This window comes from Eucyclogobius newberryi, unplaced genomic scaffold, assembly GCF_026437365.1.
Source record: "Eucyclogobius newberryi isolate DKJ021-1_F unplaced genomic scaffold, fEucNew1.0.hap1 SCAF_13, whole genome shotgun sequence".
Lineage (NCBI taxonomy): Eukaryota > Metazoa > Chordata > Actinopteri > Gobiiformes > Gobiidae > Eucyclogobius > Eucyclogobius newberryi.
The window spans coordinates 35,072,485-35,095,389 of NW_027315757.1; the positions used below are offsets into that span (position 1 = coordinate 35,072,485).

General features: G+C 37.7%; 1 protein-coding gene across 1 annotated transcript; it reads left to right on the top strand.

Moving 5' to 3' along the window:
- Window positions 1-1,640: 1,640 nt before the first annotated feature.
- Window positions 1,641-15,415, top strand: c1qtnf6a (C1q and TNF related 6a). The gene is made up of 3 exons (XM_072442264.1): window positions 1,641-1,663; window positions 14,135-14,326; window positions 14,825-15,415. Exons 2-3 carry the CDS (start codon window positions 14,146-14,148, stop codon window positions 15,367-15,369), a joined length of 726 nt encoding a protein of 241 aa, XP_072298365.1. The 5' UTR covers window positions 1,641-1,663; window positions 14,135-14,145; the 3' UTR covers window positions 15,370-15,415.
- The last annotated feature ends 7,490 nt before the right edge of the window (window positions 15,416-22,905 follow it).

Below are 22,905 nucleotides of genomic sequence, written 5' to 3' on the forward strand. Positions count from 1 at the left end.
GTGACACATACAAGACCAGGTAAACACACGTGTGACACATACAAGACCAGGTAAACACACGTGTGACACATACAAGACCAGGTAAACACACGTGTGACACATACAAGACCAGGTAAACACACGTATGACACATACAAGACCAGGTAAACACACGTGTTTGAGCCTCAAACATGAAACACTTTCTCCAGCTCCACTTGGACTCAATCAAGAACTAAGCTTTTGATTTTCTGTCATTTGAACCTTTTCCATCCGCGCTCCTCCTCCTTCCCCCAACAACAACAACAACAACAACAACAACAACAACAACAACAACAACAACAACAGCAGCAGCAGCAGCAGCAGCAGCAGCCCGGAGCCCTGAGGGGTCCTGAGGGGCCCTGAGGAGTCCTGAGCCGCTCCTGCAGCTGTGGAGGAGCCAATGGAAGAGATGGAGCACAGGAATGTGGCCCAGCGGAAGTGGAGGAGCAGAGGCGCGGGGACATGTCCACAGTTGAGACACAGCTCCAGTTACAGTTACATGTGGAAGTCTGAAGCATTCGAACTTCTTTTTTTTATGATTATTCTAGAAAGCTTGACCCAGTTCGGCGTGACTCTAGATTAGTTTATAATAGTACTATTATATATATAGTATATAATAGTACTATTATATATATAGTATATAATAGTACTATTATATATAAAGTATATAATAGTACTATTATATATATAGTATATAATAGTACTATTATATATATAGTATATAATAGTACTATTATATATAAAGTATATAATAGTACTATTATATATATAGTATATAATAGTACTATTATATATATAGTATATAATAGTACTATTATATATAGTATATAATAGTACTATTATATATAGTATATAATAGTACTATTATATATATAGTATATAATAGTACTATTATATATAGTATATAATAGTACTATTATATATATAGTATATAATAGTACTATTATATATAAAGTATATAATAGTACTATTATATATATAGTATATAATAGTACTATTATATATATAGTATATAATAGTACTATTATATATAAAGTATATAATAGTACTATTATATATATAGTATATAATAGTACTATTATATATATAGTATATAATAGTACTATTATATATAAAGTATATAATAGTACTATTATATATATAGTATATAATAGTACTATTATATATATAGTATATAATAGTACTATTATATATAAAGTATATAATAGTACTATTATATATATAGTATATAATAGTACTATTATATATATAGTATATAATAGTACTATTATATATAAAGTATATAATAGTACTATTATATATAAAGTATATAATAGTACTATTATATATATAGTATATAATAGTACTATTATATATAAAGTATATAATAGTACTATTATATATATAGTATATAATAGTACTATTGTACAGCACAGATGAGTTTGACAACACGCTGACGTCCCGGGAGGCTTCACTTGCTGACGTTGCAGGAGGAGGTGCAGGAGGAGGTGCAGGAGGAGGTGCAGGAGGAGGTGCAGGATAGATTCCCGGGGTCACTTCAGGAGGTGCGGGAGTGTTTTTGGAAGAGAAGGAAAAGTTGCTGACTCAGGAGATCACGTCCTCCGCGGGCGCGGCCGGAGAGGTCAGAACCAGAGACGTCCACGAGGTGAGACGCGTCCAGCCGCTTCACCGGGGTCACGTGATCATAACTCGCTTTAATATCTGGCACTTGCTTTGTTCTACTTTAGTCTGCATGGTGGAATGTGGATTCTTCTGTTGTTTCTTTCTTCTTCTGGAGTAAACGTGGCAGACTGTAAAGTGCACGTGAGTCATCTTTAGATCTGACTTCAGCTTAAACACAGCAGAGGATAAATGTTCTGACATTTAAGAAATCCTTCAGGCAGACAGGAGCAATTTAACACTTTAGTAAATGATAAACAGCATGTTGCCTCTTTTATCTATGACTTACAGGATTGTGAAACATGAATACATCTTTTGAATGGTAAAATGTCCTCAAACTGTTGTAACACGAAGCTGAATACACTGCATTCTCTTTGCTTTTTGTCTTACACTTGTCTGTAAATGTATGAAACAGGCACTTTTTTCCTACTTTAAGCTGTTCCTAAAGTAGTGTTTTACTTCTGAAGTATATTATAGCGTAAGTGTATCGTGCTCCTACACTTCACCTTTAAATGGGACACTTCCAGTTGGTTATGTCATCTCTCTGGTCAGAACCAAACACTGAAATGCTCATTTTCTCCAGAACACTTGTGGTTTTAGTTCTAACTCTCACAACACATAGTTTGAAGACATTTACTTCCCCCAAAATGAACTGTGAAAGTGAAAAGCCCGTTCATCCAGCCGAGCATTCTTCTGATGGGAGGTTTGTTCTGTCATGTCTGCAGCTGTGTCCGGTTCCTCTGAGTTCTTGGCCCAGAACGTAGACTTTAAGTTACAAAATATGAACTCATTTGGCTGGTGAAGCGCTCTGCGTTCTGTTTCTGCTGCATCACGTGTGTGGGAAAGTCCTCATAACGGATCATTACACTTTGTTTGGCCAACAGTTCTTTAGTATTTATTCCCTTTATCTGAGCTTGTTCCTCCACAAAGACTGAGTACATGAACTCAATACTTAGAACAATATACATACATATACATAAATATACAATAAATATACAGTAAATATACAGTAAATATACAGTAAATATACAGTTACTACAAGTGTTTGCTACTGGAGAAAGTGAGAGATCACACGTGACATTGATGGGTTAAATCCACCTGTCACTCACAGCATGAGGCTGAAGGAGGAAGAGCAGGAGGAAGAGCAGGAGGAAGAGCAGGAGGAAGAGCAGGAGGAAGAGCAGGAGGAAGAGCAGGAGGAAGAGCAGGAGGAAGAGCAGGAGGAAGAGCAGGAGGAAGAGCAGGAGGAAGAGCAGGAGGAAGAGCAGGAGGAAGAGCAGGAGGAAGAGCAGGAGGAAGAGCAGGAGGAAGAGCAGGAGGAAGAGCAGGAGGAAGAGCAGGAGGAAGAGCAGGAGGAAGAGCAGGAGGAGCAGTTTAACTAGATGAAGAAGCTGTGCTCAAATGTTATTCTTTTTTGGATCTTTCCTTGTCAGATAGTGAACTATAACTATAACTATAACTGTAACTGTAACTGTAACTGTAACTGTAACTGTAACTGTAACTATAACTATAACTGTAACTGTAACTATAACTATAACTGTAACTGTAACTATAACTATAACTGTAACTGTAACTGTAACTGTAACTGTAACTGTAACTGTAACTGTAACTGTAACTATAACTATAACTGTAACTGTAACTATAACTATAACTGTAACTGTAACTATAACTATAACTGTAACTGTAACTGTAACTGTAACTGTAACTGTAACTGTAACTGTAACTGTAACTATAACTATAACTGTAACTGTAACTGTAACTATAACTATAACTGTAACTGTAACTGTAACTGTAACTGTAACTTTAACTGTAACTGTAACTGTAACTGTAACTGTAACTGTAACTGTAACTATAACTATAACTATAACTATAACTGTAACTGTAACTGTAACTGTAACTGTAACTGTAACTTTAACTGTAACTGTAACTGTAACTGTAACTTTAACTGTAACTGTAACTGTAACTTTAACTGTAACTGTAACTGTAACTTTAACTGTAACTCTAACTGTAACTGTAACTGTAACTGTAACTGTAACTTTAACTGTAACTGTAACTGTAACTGTAACTGTAACTGTAACTGTAACTATAACTATAACTATAACTATAACTGTAACTGTAACTGTAACTGTAACTTTAAGTGTAACTGTAACTTTAACTGTAACTGTAACTGTAACTATAACTTTAACTGTAACTGTAACTGTAACTGTAACTTTAACTTTAACTGTAACTGTAACTGTAACTATAACTCTAACTGTAACTTTAACTGTAACTGTAACTTTAACTGTAACTTTAACTGTAACTGTAACTATAACTATAACTTTAACTTTAACTGTAACTTTAACTGTAACTGTAACTATAACTATAACTTTAACTTTAACTGTAACTGTAACTGTAACTTTAACTTTAACTGTAACTGTAACTGTAACTGTAACTTTAACTGTAACTGTAACTGTAACTTTAACTTTAACCTTAATTTTAACTGTAACTGTAACTTTAACTGTAACTGTAACTTTAACTGTAACTTTAACTGTAACTGTAACTGTAACTGTAACTTTAACTGTAACTGTAACTTTAACTGTAACTTTAACCTTAATTTTAACTGTAACTGTAACTTTAACTGTAACTTTAACTGTAACTGTAACTGTAACTTTAACTGTAACTGTAACTTTAACTGTAACTGTAACTTTAACTTTAACTGTAACTGTAACTTTAACTGTAACTTTAACTGTAACTGTAACTGTAACTCTAACTCTAACTCTAACTTTAACTGTAACTGTAACTGTAACTGTAACTTTAACTTTAACTTTAATTTTAACTGTAACTGTAACTTTAACTGTAACTGTAACTGTAACTGTAACTATAACTTTAACTGTAACTGTAACTGTAACTGTAACTTTAACTGTAACTTTAACTGTAACTGTAACTTTAATTGTAACTGTAACTGTAACTTTAACTGGAACTTTAACTTTAACTTTAACTGTAACTGTAACTGTAACTTTAACTGTAACTTTAACTGTAACTGTAACTGTAACTTTAACTGTAACTGTAACTGTAACTTTAACTGTAACAGTAACTGTTACTGTAACTTTAACTGTAACTTTAACTGTAACTGTAACTGTAACTGTAACAGTAACTGTTACTGTAACTTTAACTGTAACTGTAACTATAACTTTAACTGTAACTCTAACTGTAACTTTAACTTTAACTGTAACTGTAACTGTAACTTTAACTGTAACTGTAACTGTAACTGTAACTGTAACTTTAACTGTAACTGTAACTGTAACTATAACTGTAACTGTAACTTTAACTGTAACTATAACTCTAACTTTAACTGTAACTGTAACTTTAACTGTAACTGTAACTGTAACTGTAACTGTAACTGTAACTTTAACTGTAACTGTAACTGTAACTGTAGCTGTAACTGTAACTTTAACTGTAACTGTAACTGTAACTGTAACTATAACTTTAACTGTAACTGTAACTGTAACTGTAACTTTAACTGTAACTGTAACTGTAACTTTAACTTTAACTGTAACTGTAACTGTAACTGTAACTGTAACTCTAACTGTAACTGTAACTTTAACTGTAACTGTAACTGTAACTTTAACTTTAACTGTAACTGTAACTGTAACTGTAACTTTAACTTTAACTGTAACTGTAACTGTAACTTTAACTGTAACTGTAACTGTAACTATAACTCTAACTTTAACTGTAACTTTAACTGTAACTGTAACTGTAACTTTAACTGTAACTTTAACTGTAACTGTAACTGTAACTGTAACTGTAACTTTAACTTTAACCTTAATTTTAACTGTAACTGTAACTTTAACTGTAACTTTAACTGTAACTTTAACTGTAACTGTAACTGTAACTTTAACTGTAACTGTAACTTTAACTGTAACTTTAACTGTAACTGTAACTCTAACTCTAACTCTAACTCTAACTTTAACTGTAACTGTAACTGTAACTTTAACTGTAACTGTAACTTTAACTGTAACTTTAACTGTAACTGTAACTGTAACTTTAACTTTAACTGTAACTGTAACTGTAACTGTAACTTTAACTTTAATTTTAACTTTAACTGTAACTCTAACTCTAACTGTAACTTTAACTGTAACTGTAACTGTAACAGTAACTGTTACTGTAACTTTAACTGTAACTGTAACTGTAACTATAACTTTAACTGTAACTCTAACTGTAACTTTAACTGTAACTGTAACTGTAACTTTAACTGTAACTGTAACAGTAACTGTTACTGTAACTTTAACTGTAACTGTAACTATAACTTTAACTGTAACTGTAACTTTAACTGTAACTCTAACTCTAACTTTAACTGTAACTGTAACTTTAACTGTAACTCTAACTGTAACTCTAACTGTAACTTTAACTGTAACTGTAACTGTAACTGTAACTATAACTTTAACTGTAACTGTAACTGTAACTGTAACTCTAACTCTAACTGTAACTGTAACTTTAACTGTAACTGTAACTGTAACTGTAACTCTAACTCTAACTCTAACTTTAACTGTAACTGTAACTTTAACTGTAACTGTAACTGTAACTTTAACTTTAACTGTAACTGTAACTGTAACTGTAACTCTAACTTTAACTGTAACTGTAACTGTAACAGTAACTGTTACTGTAACTATAACTGTAACTGTAACTTTAACTGTAACTTTAACTGTAACTGTAACTATAACTTTAACTGTAACTGTAACTTTAACTGTAACTTTAACTGTAACTTTAACTGTAACTGTAACTGTAACTATAACTTTAACTGTAACTGTAACTGTAACTGTAACTTTAACTTTAATTTTAACTGTAACTGTAACTTTAACTGTAACTTTAACTGTAACTGTAACTTTAATTGTAACTGTAACTTTAACTTTAACTGTAACTTTAACTTTAACTGTAACTGTAACTGTAACTATAACTATAACTGTAACTGTAACTTTAACTTTAACTTTAACTGTAACTGTAACTGTAACTTTAACTGTAACTGTAACTTTAACTGTAACTGTAACTTTAACTGTAACTTTAACTGTAACTTTAACTGTAACTGTAACTGTAACTGTAACTTCAACTGTAACTGTAACTGTAGCTATAGCTAAAACTTTAACTGTAACTGTAACTGTAACTGTAACTGTAACTGTATCTGTAACTGTAACTGTAACTTTAACTGTAACTGTAACTTTAACTGTAACTGTAACTGTAACTTTAACTTTAACTGTAACTTTAACTGTAACTATAACTTTAACTGTAACTGTAACTTTAACTTTAACTGTAACTGTAACTGTAACTGTAACTTTAACTGTAACTGTAACTGTAACTTTAACTGTAACTTTAACTGTAACTGTAACTTTAACTGTAACTTTAACTGTAACTGTAACTGTAACTTTAACTGTAACTCTAACTCTAACTGTAACTGTAACTGTAACTTTAACTTTAACTGTAACTGTTACTGTAACTGTAACTTTAACTGTAACTGTAACTTTAACTGTAACTTTAACTGTAACTGTAACTGTAACTGTAACTGTAACTGTAACTTTAACTGTAACTATAACTATAACTTCAACTGTAACTGTAACTGTAACTGTAGCTATAGCTAAAACTTTAACTGTAACTGTAACTGTAACTGTAACTGTATCTGTAACTGTAACTGTAACTTCAACTGTAACTGTAACTGTAACTGTAGCTATAGCTAAAACTTTAACTGTAACTGTAACTGTAACTGTAACTGTAACTGTATCTGTAACTGTAACTGTAACTTTAACTGTAACTGGAACTGGAACTGGAACTATAACTTTAACTGTAACTGTAACTGTATCTGTAACTGTAACTGTAACTTTAACTTTAACTTTAACTGTAACTGTAACTTTAACTGTAACTGTAACTGTAACTGTAACTGTAACTTTAACTGTAACTGTAACTGTAACTTTAACTGTAACTGTAACTGTAACTTTAACTTTAACTGTAACTGTAACTTTAACTGTAACTGTAACTGTAACTGTAACTTTAACTGTAACTGTAACTGTAACTTTAACTGTAACTGTAACTGTAACTTTAACTGTAACTGTAACTGTATCTGTAACTATATAACTGTACCACCTCCACCAGAAAAACACAACATACGACACATGTTGTGTTTTATGCATCAACACAAACACATCTGGAGTGATATTTCTCTTAATAAGACTCTTCCATCTGAGCCTCAGAAAACACTCAGAGTTTTGTGATATTGTAGTTTCAGCTCTAAGATCTTCTGCACAAAAACAACAGAACATTTCAACTGTGTTAGCATTAGCATTAGCATGTCAGGGGAAAGCTAGCTTCTCATGATCCCCATTTGTAATTCCCTTTGCTGCCAGTAGATGGAGGTCTAACTCCTGATGAAGGAACGCCTGTGATATGATATGTGATATGATATGATATGATATGTGATATGATATGTGATATATGATATGTGATATGTGATATGATATGATATGTGATATGATATGATATGATATGTGATATGATATGTGATATATGATATGTGATATGTGATATGATATGATATGATATGATATGTGATATGATATGTGATATATGATATGTGATATATGATATGTGATATGATATGATATGTGATATGATATGTGATATATGATATGTGATATATGATATGTGATATGATATGTGATATGATATGTGATATATGATATGTGATATGATATGATATGTGATATGATATGTGATATGATATGATATGTGATATGATATGTGATATGATATGTGATATGATATGTGATATATGATATGTGATATGATATGTGATATGATATGTGATATGATATGTGATATGATATGTGATTTGATATGATATGTGATATGGTATGATATGATATGTGATATGGTATGATATGTGATGTGATATGATATGTGATATGATGTGATATGTGATATGATATGTGATATGATATGTGATATGATATGTGATATGATATATGATATATGATATGTGATATGATATGTGATATGATATGATATGTGATATGATATGTGATATGATATGTGATATGATATGTGATATGATATGTGATATGATATGTGATATATGATATGTGATATGATATGTGATATGATATGTGATATGATATGTGATATGATATGTGATATGATATGCGACTCCGACGGTCCCTCATCTGCCTGAAGAGTGGCTCCAGCTCCAGTCTCCCTCGTGTCCGTCTGTGAGAGTCGGATCTCTCCTTCACTGGAACTCCTCCAGGTTTCTACGCTTTTTTCCCAAAGAGGTTTTTTTTGTAGTTTTTCCTGGCCGAGAAGGAGAGTCTAAGGACAGAGGACCCTGGGACATCGTCCCTCGCCACCACAGACATTGTTGATTCATTTCTCCCTGTGGCCCTCAGAGGCAACTGTTGTTGTGATTTTGGGCCTTACAAAAATAAATTGATTTGATTTGATGATATGTGATATGATATATGATATGATATGTGATATAATATGTGATATGATATGTGATATGATATGTGATATGATATGTGATATGATATGATATTTGACATGATATATATATATATATATATATATATATATATATATATATATATATATATATACATATATATATATATATATATATATATATATATATGTATGTATTACTTCTCTCTCACAGTTGCTGGTGTTTGGCTGTGATCCACCGAACACACAAACACGCCTCATGTGGCCGTGGCAGATTTATGGAGTGATAAATACTCGTTGTTGCTCAGACTTTGGTCTGAACAGATTCTTCTGGTGAAATGCGCTGCAGCGAGACAGAAACTGTCCTCAACTAATTGGACATAAATGATGAGCCGGCTTCAGTCGCTGAGTGAGATTTATTCATCGCTCGTACTTTAGAAACGTCCCATTTATCTGAGCTCAGCACTTTTATGTTGTTTCTTTATGATGTTTCTTGCAGCTTCTTTGTCAGGACTTATTGTCCTGGATGTCTCCATCGTTTATCTGCAGCTCACGCTTTATGAGGCTTAAGTTCACATTCATTTTCCACTTGTACTTCTTTTACCAGGCGAGTGAACTCTGTCCTTAAACATCATGTCAACATCATGTAAACATCATGTAAACATCATGTAAACATCATGTCAACATCATGTCAACATCATGTAAACATCATGTAAACATCATGTAAACATCATGTCAACATCATGTCAACATCATGTAAACATCATGTAAACATCATGTCAACATCATGTCAACATCATGTAAACATCATGTCAACATCATGTAAACATCATGTCAACATCATGTCAACATCATGTCAACATCATGTAAACATCATGTAAACATCATGTCAACATCATGTCAACATCATGTAAACATCATGTCAACATCATGTCAACATCATGTAAACATCATGTAAACATCATGTCAACATCATGTCAACATCATGTCAACATCATGTAAACATCATGTCAACATCATGTCAACATCATGTCAACATCATGTAAACATCATGTCAACATCATGTCAACATCATGTCAACATCATGTCAACATCATGTCAACATCATGTAAACATGTAAACATCATGTAAACATCATGTCAACATCATGTAAACATCATGTAAACATCATGTCAACATCATGTAAACATCATGTAAACATCATGTAAACATCATGTAAACATCATGTAAACATCATGTCAACATCATGTAAACATCATGTAAACATCATGTCAACATCATGTAAACATCATGCAAACATCATGTAAACATGTAAACATCATGTAAACATCATGTCAACATCATGTCAACATCATGTAAACATCATGTCAACATCATGTCAACATCATGTAAACATCATGTAAACATCATGTCAACATCATGTAAACATCATGTCAACATCATGTAAACATCATGTAAACATCATGTCAACATCATGTCAACATCATGTAAACATCATGTCAACATCATGTAAACATCATGTCAACATCATGTCAACATCATGTCAACATCATGTAAACATCATGTAAACATCATGTCAACATCATGTCAACATCATGTAAACATCATGTCAACATCATGTCAACATCATGTAAACATCATGTCAACATCATGTCAACATCATGTCAACATCATGTAAACATGTAAACATCATGTAAACATCATGTCAACATCATGTAAACATCATGTAAACATCATGTCAACATCATGTAAACATCATGTAAACATCATGTAAACATCATGTCAACATCATGTCAACATCATGTCAACATCATGTAAACATCATGTCAACATCATGTCAACATCATGTCAACATCATGTAAACATCATGTCAACATCATGTCAACATCATGTCAACATCATGTCAACATCATGTAAACATGTAAACATCATGTAAACATCATGTCAACATCATGTAAACATCATGTAAACATCATGTCAACATCATGTAAACATCATGTAAACATCATGTAAACATGTAAACATCATGTAAACATCATGTCAACATCATGTAAACATCATGTAAACATCATGTCAACATCATGTAAACATCATGCAAACATCATGTAAACATGTAAACATCATGTAAACATCATGTCAACATCATGTCAACATCATGTAAACATCATGTCAACATCATGTCAACATCATGTAAACATCATGTAAACATCATGTCAACATCATGTAAACATCATGTCAACATCATGTAAACATCATGTAAACATCATGTCAACATCATGTCAACATCATGTAAACATCATGTCAACATCATGTAAACATCATGTCAACATCATGTCAACATCATGTCAACATCATGTAAACATCATGTCAACATCATGTCAACATCATGTAAACATCATGTCAACATCATGTCAACATCATGTCAACATCATGTCAACATCATGTCAACATCATGTCAACATCATGTAAACATCATGTCAACATCATGTCAACATCATGTAAACATCATGTCAACATCATGTAAACATCATGTAAACATCATGTCAACATCATGTAAACATCATGTAAACATCATGTAAACATCATGTCAACATCATGTCAACATCATGTCAACATCATGTAAACAGCATGTCAACATCATGTCAACATCATGTAAACATCATGTAAACATCATGTCAACATCATGTAAACATCATGTAAACATGTAAACATCATGTAGACATGTAAACATCATGTAAACATCATGTAAACATCATGTAAACATGTAAACATCATGTAAACATCATGTCAACATCATGTCAACATCATGTCAACATCATGTCAACATCATGTAAACATCATGTCAACATCATGTAAACATCATGTCAACATCATGTCAACATCATGTCAACATCATGTAAACATCATGTAAACATCATGTCAACATCATGTCAACATCATGTCAACATCATGTAATCATGTAAACATCATGTAAACATCATGTAAACATCATGTCAACATCATGTCAACATCATGTAAACATCAGGTAAACATCATGTCAACATCATGTAAACATCATGTAATCATGTAAATATCATGTCAACATCATGTCAACATCATGTAAACATCATGTCAACATCATGTCAACATCATGTAAACATGTAAACATCATGTCAACATCATGTCAACATCATGTAAACATCATGTCAACATCATGTCAACATCATGTTAACATCATGTAAACATCATGTAAACATCATGTAAACATCATGTCAACATCATGTCAACATCATGTCAACATCATGTAAACAGCATGTCAACATCATGTCAACATCATGTAAACATCATGTAAACATCATGTCAACATCATGTAAACATCATGTAAACATGTAAACATCATGTAGACATGTAAACATCATGTAAACATCATGTAAACATCATGTAAACATGTAAACATCATGTAAACATCATGTAAACATCATGTCAACATCATGTAAACATCATGTAATCATGTAAACATCATGTCAACATCATGTCAACATCATGTAAACATCATGTAAACATGTAAACATCATGTCAACATCATGTCAACATCATGTCAACATCATGTCAACATCATGTAAACATCATGTAAACATCATGTCAACATCATGTCAACATGTTAACATCATGTAAACATGTAAACATCATGTCAACATCATGTAAACATCATGTAAACATCATGTCAACATCATGTCAACATCATGTAAACATCATGTAAACATCATGTAAACATCATGTCAACATCATGTCAACATCATGTCAACATCATGTAAACATCATGTCAACATCATGTAAACATCATGTAAACATCATGTAAACATGTAAACATCATGTAAACATCATGTAAACATCATGTAAACATTGTAGTGTCCTGTGTTCGTGGTTCAGTCTTCTTTTCTCAGCATGTTCAGGTTCAGAGGTCCACAAGAGTTAAAGGGGGAATATTATTGTCCTCATTAGTTTTCTTGTGTTCAGATTGACTGGTGCATGTCATGTTTGTTTGTCCTGTTCTGTCCCTGAGGCTGGACTGATCTGGACTGATCTGGTTTCACCAGACTGAGACGTTTCAACTGCATCCGGAAGTCATTTTCAATCTGAGGCTGAATGTATGTCATGTATTTTAGGGGCGACAGTTAAACCAGCTCCATATCATCCATCCATCTTCTGCCGCTTTATCCGGTGCCGGGTCGCGGGGGCAGCAGTCTGAGCAGGGACTCCCAGACTTCCCTCTCCCCAGACACTTCCTCCATCTCCTCCGGGGGGATCCCGAGGCGTTCCCAGGCCAGCCGAGAGACATAGTCTCTCCAGCGTGTCCTGGGTCTGCCCCGGGGCCTCTTCCCGGTGGGACATGCCCGAAACACCTCCCCAGGGAGGAGCCCAGGAGGCTCCGGAACAGATGCCCGAGCCACCTCAGCTGGAGGAGCAGCGGCTCTACTCCGAGCTCCTCACCGTATCTCTAAGGGAGCGCCCAGCCATCCGGCGGAGGAAACTCCATATCATCATCAACCACTGATGGACAGAAAACATATTGGTTATGCATAGATGGATGTGTTTTCTGTTTATGGTCCGGATAACGACGAACAGTTATTGAAATAGCAAACTATTATTCCAGCAGTGAATTAGTCACAATTATTTTTGACAAATAATTTCAGCGCTTGCTTTTTTTTTTCAGATGACAAAATATCCCATGGGCTTTTATGTTGGTGGTGTTTTTAGGGGATGTAAACATTAAGCTTGTGCTCAGTAATAATGCATTAAAAACAAAAACAAAAGTACCAAGACACTTTTTGCATTGTTCCAGCTTGTGACAGTTTGTGGGGAGAAGACTAATCATTGGGATTAAGTTTGTGATTTGTTGGATACTGTGCTTGGTACAAAAGAACATCTGATTCAATCAAATCTGGACATCAACCATTAAAATGTCATCATTTTGGTCATAAAAGAAGGATTCACCACTGTCCCTCTTGTGTTCCAGTGAGCCTCACCATGTTGGGCCCCTTGCTCGTCCTGTCCCTCCTCTCGGTGGTGGCCCCTGGGCCCCCTCCTTCAGGTGGATGTAGGCGCTGCTGTGACAATCTGGAGCCACCAGAGGGCACAAGAGACCGCTCAGGGCGGTTCATCCCAGGGCCAGAGGTCCGGACCTTCATCAACATGACCATCCTCAAAGGTACTGATACTGGACCTTCTGCAGCGTGTTCCCTGACACGGTCATTCTCACAGGGGTTCTTTTTGTAGTTTTCCCTCATAGAGAAGCAGAAGCTTAAGGGCCGGAGGAGCTGGGGCAACAATATCGTTATCAATATCAAATGTTTGTGTCTATTTCTAGTTTAATTTGGAAAAAGCTCCTCATCAGACCTCGCAGTGATGTTTAAACTTTTGACCAGTTTTATACCGGGTCCAATTCAGGACTATTTCAGGTCAAAGGCCAAACCAGGTCTGAAATTGGACAACATTACTTTGCTTAAATATTTCCAAAAAAGATACAATCCAAAAGAGGACGAACCGTGGATAATTGACTCTAAATTAAGCAAATATTATAACTGTAGAGGACCTTGCACCACCACAGGCACATATACTGTACACATATGTATACTGTACTTTCCTCTGCACTACCTCCTTGTACTACAAGATGGAGTCACGAGTCACTTTATTGCTTTGTCGGCAGGTGACAAAGGCGACCGCGGTGATCGAGGCACTGCTGGTAAAGTGGGGATGGACGGCCCTCCTGGTTCTAGAGGCTCCATGGGCTCCAAAGGCTCCAAGGGTCAGGCCGGAGCTCCGGGTGACCCCTGCAAAGTCCAGCACTCTGCCTTTTCCGTGGGCCGCCGTAAATCCCTCCACAGCCTGGAGACGTACCAGGCGCTGATCTTTGACACGGTTTTTGTCAACAAGGACGAACACTTCAACATGTTTGAAGGAAAGTTCATCTGTCAAATCGCAGGCATTTATTTCTTCAACATCAACATCCACACGTGGAACTTCAAGGAGACGTATCTGCACATCATGCTGAACGAGGAGGAGAAGGCCATCATCTACGCCCAGCCCAGTGACCGCTCCATCATGCAGAGCCAGAGCATCATGCTGGAGCTGGGCTTAAAGGACGAGGTGTGGGTGCGGCTGTACAAGCGAGAGCGGGAGAACGCCATCTACAGCGACGACGTAGACGTTTACATCACGTTTAACGGATACCTCCTGAGAGTTACTCATTAGAAGTGATGACACGCTACGTTTGCTGCTGTTTGGGAGGCAAGAGGAAGCAGTTCTAGTGCTAAACAGTAGTCGAGCCTGAGAAGGTCCATTCAGTTCTGCTGATGCAGAACGTTGGTCCTGATCAAGTGTAAATAACGGCTTTAGTTGCGTCTCGTCCTTTTCTTCTTTGGAACAGATGAAACAGCAGCAAAGATGAGTCCAGCTTGAATATAGTGGGATTTGATGGATTCTTACAGGATTAGAATGACCGGCCAGGCTATATATAATTATTATTATTATTATTATTATATTATTATATATACTACATGGTGCTTAAACCTAAGACAAACATGTGTGTATTGTACTATAATGTACATGTACTGTACGTGTACTGTACATGTACTGTATGTGTACTGTACATGTACATGTACAGTACACATACTGTACATGTACACATACAGTACATGTACAGTACACATACAGTACACGTACAGTACACATACAGTACACATACAGTACACATACAGTACACATACAGTACACATACTGTACATGTACACATACAGTACATGTACAGTACACATACAGTACATGTACTGTACGTGTACTGTACGTGTACTGTACGTGTACTGTACGTGTACTGTATGTGTACTGTACACGTACTGTATGTGTACTGTATGTGTACTGTATGTGTACTGTACGTGTACTGTATGTGTACTGTACATGTACTGTATGTGTACTGTACGTGTACTGTATGTGTACTGTACATGTACTGTATGTGTACTGTATGTGTACTGTACATGTACTGTACATGTACTGTATGTGTACTGTACATGTACTGTATGTGTACTGTATGTGTACTGTATGTGTACCGTACATGTACTGTATGTGTACTGTACGTGTACTGTATGTGTACTGTACGTGTACTGTACTTGTACTGTATGTGTACTGTATGTGTACTGTACGTGTACTGTATGTGTACTGTACATGTACTGTATGTGTACTGTATGTGTACTGTATGTGTACTGTACATGTACTGTATGTGTACTGTTCGTGTACTGTATGTGTACTGTACGTGTACTGTATGTGTACTGTACATGTACTGTATGTGTACTGTATGTGTACTGTACGTGTACTGTACACGTACTGTATGTGTACTGTATGTGTACTGTATGTGTACTGTACACGTACTGTATGTGTACTGTACATGTACTGTATGTGTACTGTACATGTAATGTACATGTACTGTATGTGTACTGTACATGTACTGTATGTGTACTGTATGTGTACTGTATGTGTACTGTACATGTACTGTATGTGTACTGTACGTGTACTGTACATGTACTGTATGTGTACTGTACATGTACTGTATGTGTACTGTATGTGTACTGTATGTGTACTGTACATGTACTGTATGTGTACTGTACGTGTACTGTATGTGTACTGTAAATGTACTGTATGTGTACTGTACATGTACTGTACATGTACTGTATGTGTACTGTACATGTACTGTACATGTACTGTATGTGTACTGTATGTGTACTGTATGTGTACTGTACATGTACTGTACATGTACTGTATATGTGTACTGTACATGTACTGTACATGTACTGTACGTGTACTGTATGTGTACTGTATGTGTACTGTACATGTACTGTATGTGTACTGTATGTGTACTGTATGTGTACTGTACGTGTACTGTACATGTACTGTACGTGTACTGTATGTGTACTGTACATGTACTGTACATGTACTGTACATGTACTGTATGTGTACTGTACATGTACTGTATGTGTACTGTATGTGTACTGTACATGTACTGTACATGTACTGTATGTGTACTGTATGTGTACTGTATGTGTACTGTACATGTATGTATGTGTACTGTATGTGTACTGTACATGTACTGTACATGTACTGTACATGTACTGTATGTGTACTGTACATGTACTGTATGTGTACTGTATGTGTACTGTACATGTACTGTACATGTACTGTATGTGTACTGTATGTGTACTGTATGTGTGCTGTACATGTACTGTACATGTACTGTACATGTACTGTATGTGTACTGTACATGTACTGTATGTGTACTGTACCTGTACTGTACATGTACTGTACGTGTACTGTATGTGTACTGTACGTGTACTGTACGTGTACTGTATATGTACTGTACATGTACTGTACGTGTACTGTACATGTACTGTACGTGTACTGTACATGTACTGTTTGTGTACTGTATGTGTACTGTATGTGTACTGTACATGTACTGTACGTGTACTGTATGTGTACTGTACATGTACTGTACGTGTACTGTACGTGTACTGTATGTGTACTGTACACGTACTGTATGTGTACTGTATGTGTACTGTATGTGTACTGTACGTGTACTGTACATGTACTGTATGTGTACTGTACATGTACTGTACATGTACTGTACGTGTGCTGTATGTGTACTGTACATGTACTGTATGTGTACTGTACATGTACTGTACGTGTACTGTACATGTACTGTATGTGTACTGTATGTGTACTGTACATATACTGTATGTGTACTGTACGTGTACTGTATGTGTACTGTACATGTACTGTATGTGTACTGTACCTGTACTGTATGTGTACTGTACATGTACTGTATGTGTACTGTACATGTACTGTACGTGTACTGTACATGTACTGTATGTGTACTGTATGTGTACTGTACATATACTGTATGTGTACTGTACGTGTACTGTATGTGTACTGTACATGTACTGTATGTGTACTGTACATGTACTGTACGTGTACTGTACATGTACTGTATGTGTACTGTATGTGTACTGTACGTGTACTGTACGTGTACTGTATGTGTACTGTACACGTACTGTATGTGTACTGTACATGTACTGTATGTGTACTGTACATGTACTGTACGTGTACTGTACATGTACTGTATGTGTACTGTATGTGTACTGTACATATACTGTATGTGTACTGTACGTGTACTGTATGTGTACTGTACATGTACTGTATGTGTACTGTACCTGTACTGTACATGTACTGTACGTGTACTGTATGTGTACTGTACGTGTACTGTACGTGTACTGTATATGTACTGTACATGTACTGTACGTGTACTGTACATGTACTGTACGTGTAGTGTACATGTACTGTTTGTGTACTGTATGTGTACTGTATGTGTACTGTACATGTACTGTACGTGTACTGTACATGTACTGTATGTGTACTGTACATGTACTGTAAGTGTACTGTACATGTACTGTACGTGTACTGTACGTGTACTGTATGTGTACTGTACACGTACTGTATGTGTACTGTATGTGTACTGTACGTGTACTGTACATGTACTGTATGTGTACTGTACATGTACTGTACATGTACTGTACGTGTACTGTATGTGTACTGTACGTGTACTGTATGTGTACTGTACATGTACTGTATGTGTACTGTATGTGTACTGTACATGTACTGTACATGTACTGTATGTGTACTGTATGTGTACTGTACATGTACTGTACATGTACTGTATGTGTACTGTATGTGTACTGTATGTGTACTGTACATGTACTGTACATGTACTGTATGTGTACTGTATGTGTACTGTATGTGTACTGTACATGTACTGTATGTGCACTGTATGTGTACTGTACATGTACTGTATGTGTACTGTATGTGTACTGTATGTGTACTGTATGTGTACTGTACATGTACTGTACATGTACTGTATGTGTACTGTACATGTACTGTACATGTACTGTATGTGTACTGTATGTGTACTGTATGTGTACTGTACATGTACTGTACGTGTACTGTATGTGTACTGTACATGTACTGTACGTGTACTGTATGTGTACTGTATGTGTACTGTACATGTACTGTATGTGTACTGTACATGTACTGTACATGTACTGTATGTGTACTGTATGTGTACTGTATGTGTACTGTACATGTACTGTACGTGTACTGTATGTGTACTGTACGTGTACTGTATGTGTACTGTATGTGTACTGTACATGTACTGTATGTGTACTGTACATGTACTGTATGTGTACTGTATGTGTACTGTACATGTACTGTATGTGTACTGTACGTGTACTGTATGTGTACTGTATGTGTACTGTATGTGTACTGTACATGTACTGTATGTGTACTGTACGTGTACTGTATGTGTACTGTATGTGTACTGTACATGTACTGTATGTGTACTGTATGTGTACTGTATGTGTACTGTACGTGTACTGTATGTGTACTGTATGTGTACTGTACATGTACTGTATGTGTACTGTATGTGTACTGTATGTGTACTGTATGTGTACTGTACTTGTACTGTATGTGTACTGTATGTGTACTGTATGTGTACTGTATGTGTACTGTATGTGTACTGTATGTGTACCAGACATTTAACCCAAACTATGAGAGAGAAAACATGAAAATCATAAGAAGTTTGTCGACTAAGCAACTATTTATAGGCCACTGTATCTATGGCAACTTGTAATGATAAATAATGGGGTCAGAAAGAGGTCAATGTTTTATCTTTGAAGTAGTAACTCTCCGTCAGACGCTTCCCTCTGAGCCGGACGGGACTCGTTACTTACACCATGTTCTACAAATACTTCTTAGACTTTATTCTTTTCTTTCCTCTGTTTTCCCCACTTTCTTCTGCCGTTTGTACAACACTTCAGTCATGTTTGTGTGCTAACCTCTGGAAATATACCATGCCATTTCATGTAAGTTGATGGCAGCATTTGTGTGTGTGGGTGTTTTTATTTTTCTCAATAAAATGTGTCACATATTAATTTGTTTTAGCATTTGCCAAACTCATTCATCTACAGAGAAATACATGTTACAGAAGATTCAGTCAATCACAGCGGCTGATTCCACACGTGTTCAATACATTTACAGCCAATAGTTTTGAATCAAAATCTGTCCACAAACATGTAATAATAATAATGCTAATGTATTAATGTGTCCTAATGTGTCCTAATGTGTCCTAATGTGTCCTAATGTGTCCTAATGTGTCCTAATGTGTCCTAATGTGTCTGAGAGGAGAACAGACATGCAGCAGACTTTCTTCCAACATGCCTGCACCTTTATTTTTCCTTTATGCAAAACCACAAAATACAAATTTGCCAGATGAAAAAAATAGTTCAATAAGTTCAAAACGTAAAGAATGTTTTGTTCAAATATGACAATCACTTCAGTCACAAACATTGAATCGTGCGCTTCACAAGTCGACACGTTTTCCCTTTGTCAACAGCAACGTTGAGCTTTTTCTTTTCTTGCAATAAATAATGTTTTGCAAAATGATTGTGAAGCCGCCAGGTTCAGTCAGAATCAGGCAGAAATGTGATGATTCAAGTCAGGAACAGAAAACAAAGGTTCTGTGGGAGATGCTGCTTTTGGATCAATATATTTAAACCGGTTTATCACAATTAACACAAAACTAACAAAAGGCAAAGAGACGACAGTGTCACCGCGGCAACGGGAGGATGTGGCACAGGCTCTGACATCAGGTACAGTACAAGAAACACTACAAAACTAAAGCAAATGTTCTTCGCTCTTTTTTCTTTCTTTTTTTACATAATAACCACAAAATATCTTGTGGTCGATAAAGACGTCACTGAGTAAAAATGAAATCGTACTAGAAAAATACTTTTTCCTGTGTAAACGTTTGCATCCAAAGGCACTTCCTTCTCTGACCACTGTCTGACCACTGTCTGACCACAGTCTGACCACTGTCTGACCACAGTCTGACCACTGTCTGACCGCACGTCCCCCTTCAGAAGTGTGTGATATGAGACTTTAAACAGAGTCCAGTCATTTATCAACATTAACCATAAGTTTACTCTGATATATATTAGTGCAAGCTTCAGTCTAATCGATAGTAATGACATCACAGCAGTAGCATCGCACACGCTCTAACACTTTGTTTCAATAAAACAAGATTTGATGAAAAAGAAAAACTGTTGCAGTTTCCAGCGGAATCTTAAGTGTTAAGAAATGTGTTCTGTGAAAAAACAGGAACATGTTCCTTAAATAAGTCGTGTTTTCTGTGGTTTTCCTGCTGAGATGAAACTAAAGTAAAGATGTGAGAACGCCAAGAAAACAAGTTCAGACAAATTTCAGCTGCAAACGCTGGAGCTGCAGAGGCCGGAGCTGCAGAGGCCGGAGCTGCAGAGGCCGGAGCTGCAGAGGCCGGAGCTGCAGAGGCCGGAGCTGCAGAGAGGCCGGAGCTGCAGAGAGGCCGGAGCTGCAGAGAGGCCGGAGCTGCAGAGGCCGGAGCTGCAGAGAGGCCGGAGCTGCAGAGAGGCCGGAGCTGCAGAGAGGCCGGAGCTGCAGAGAGGCCGGAGCTGCAGAGGCCGGAGCTGCAGAGGCCGGAGCTGCAGAGAGGCCGGAGCTGCAGAGGCCGGAGCTGCAGAGGCCGGAGCTGCAGAGGCCGGAGCTGCAGAGGCCGGAGCTGCAGAGAGGCCGGAGCTGCAGAGAGGCCGGAGCTGCAGAGAGGCCGGAGCTGCAGAGAGGCCGGAGCTGCAGAGAGGCCGGAGCTGCAGAGGCCGGAGCTGCAGAGAGGCCGGAGCTGCAGAGAGGCCGGAGCTGCAGAGAGGCCGGAGCTGCAGAGAGGCCGGAGCTGCAGAGGCCGGAGCTGCAGAGAGGCCGGAGCTGCAGAGGCCGGAGCTGCAGAGAGGCCGGAGCTGCAGAGGCCGGAGCTGCAGAGAGGCCGGAGCTGCAGAGAGGCCGGAGCTGCAGAGGCCGGAGCTGCAGAGGCCGGAGCTGCAGAGGCCGGAGCTGCAGAGGCCGGAGCTGCAGAGGCCGGAGCTGCAGAGGCCGGAGCTGCAGAGGCCGGAGCTGCAGAGGCCGGAGCTGCAGAGAGGCCGGAGCTGCAGAGAGGCCGGAGCTGCAGAGAGGCCGGAGCTGCAGAGAGGCCGGAGCTGCAGAGGCCGGAGCTGCAGAGAGGCCGGAGCTGCAGAGAGGCCGGAGCTGCAGAGAGGCCGGAGCTGCAGAGAGGCCGGAGCTGCAGAGGCCGGAGCTGCAGAGGCCGGAGCTGCAGAGAGGCCGGAGCTGCAGAGGCCGGAGCTGCAGAGAGGCCGGAGCTGCAGAGAGGCCGGAGCTGCAGAGAGGCCGGAGCTGCAGAGGCCGGAGCTGCAGAGGCCGGAGCTGCAGAGGCCGGAGCTGCAGAGGCCGGAGCTGCAGAGGCCGGAGCTGCAGAGGCCGGAGCTGCAGAGAGGCCGGAGCTGCAGAGAGGCCGGAGCTGCAGAGGCCGGAGCTGCAGAGGCCGGAGCTGCAGAGGCCGGAGCTGCAGAGAGGCCGGAGCTGCAGAGAGGCCGGAGCTGCAGAGAGGCCGGAGCTGCAGAGGCCGGAGCTGCAGAGGCCGGAGCTGCAGAGGCCGGAGCTGCAGAGGCCGGAGCTGCAGAGGCCGGAGCTGCAGAGGCCGGAGCTGCAGAGAGGCCGGAGCTGCAGAGGCCGGAGCTGCAGAGGCCGGAGCTGCAGAGAGGCCGGAGCTGCAGAGAGGCCGGAGCTGCAGAGGCCGGAGCTGCAGAGGCCGGAGCTGCAGAGGCCGGA

Bases quoted from the DNA above. Each gene is read 5' to 3' on its own strand.
- c1qtnf6a (XM_072442264.1), top strand. From the start codon at position 14,146: ATGTTGGGCCCCTTGCTCGTCCTGTCCCTCCTCTCGGTGGTGGCCCCT. The intron at 14,327-14,824 runs GTACTGATACTG...CTTTGTCGGCAG, and splicing joins CAACATGACCATCCTCAAAG to GTGACAAAGGCGACCGCGGT.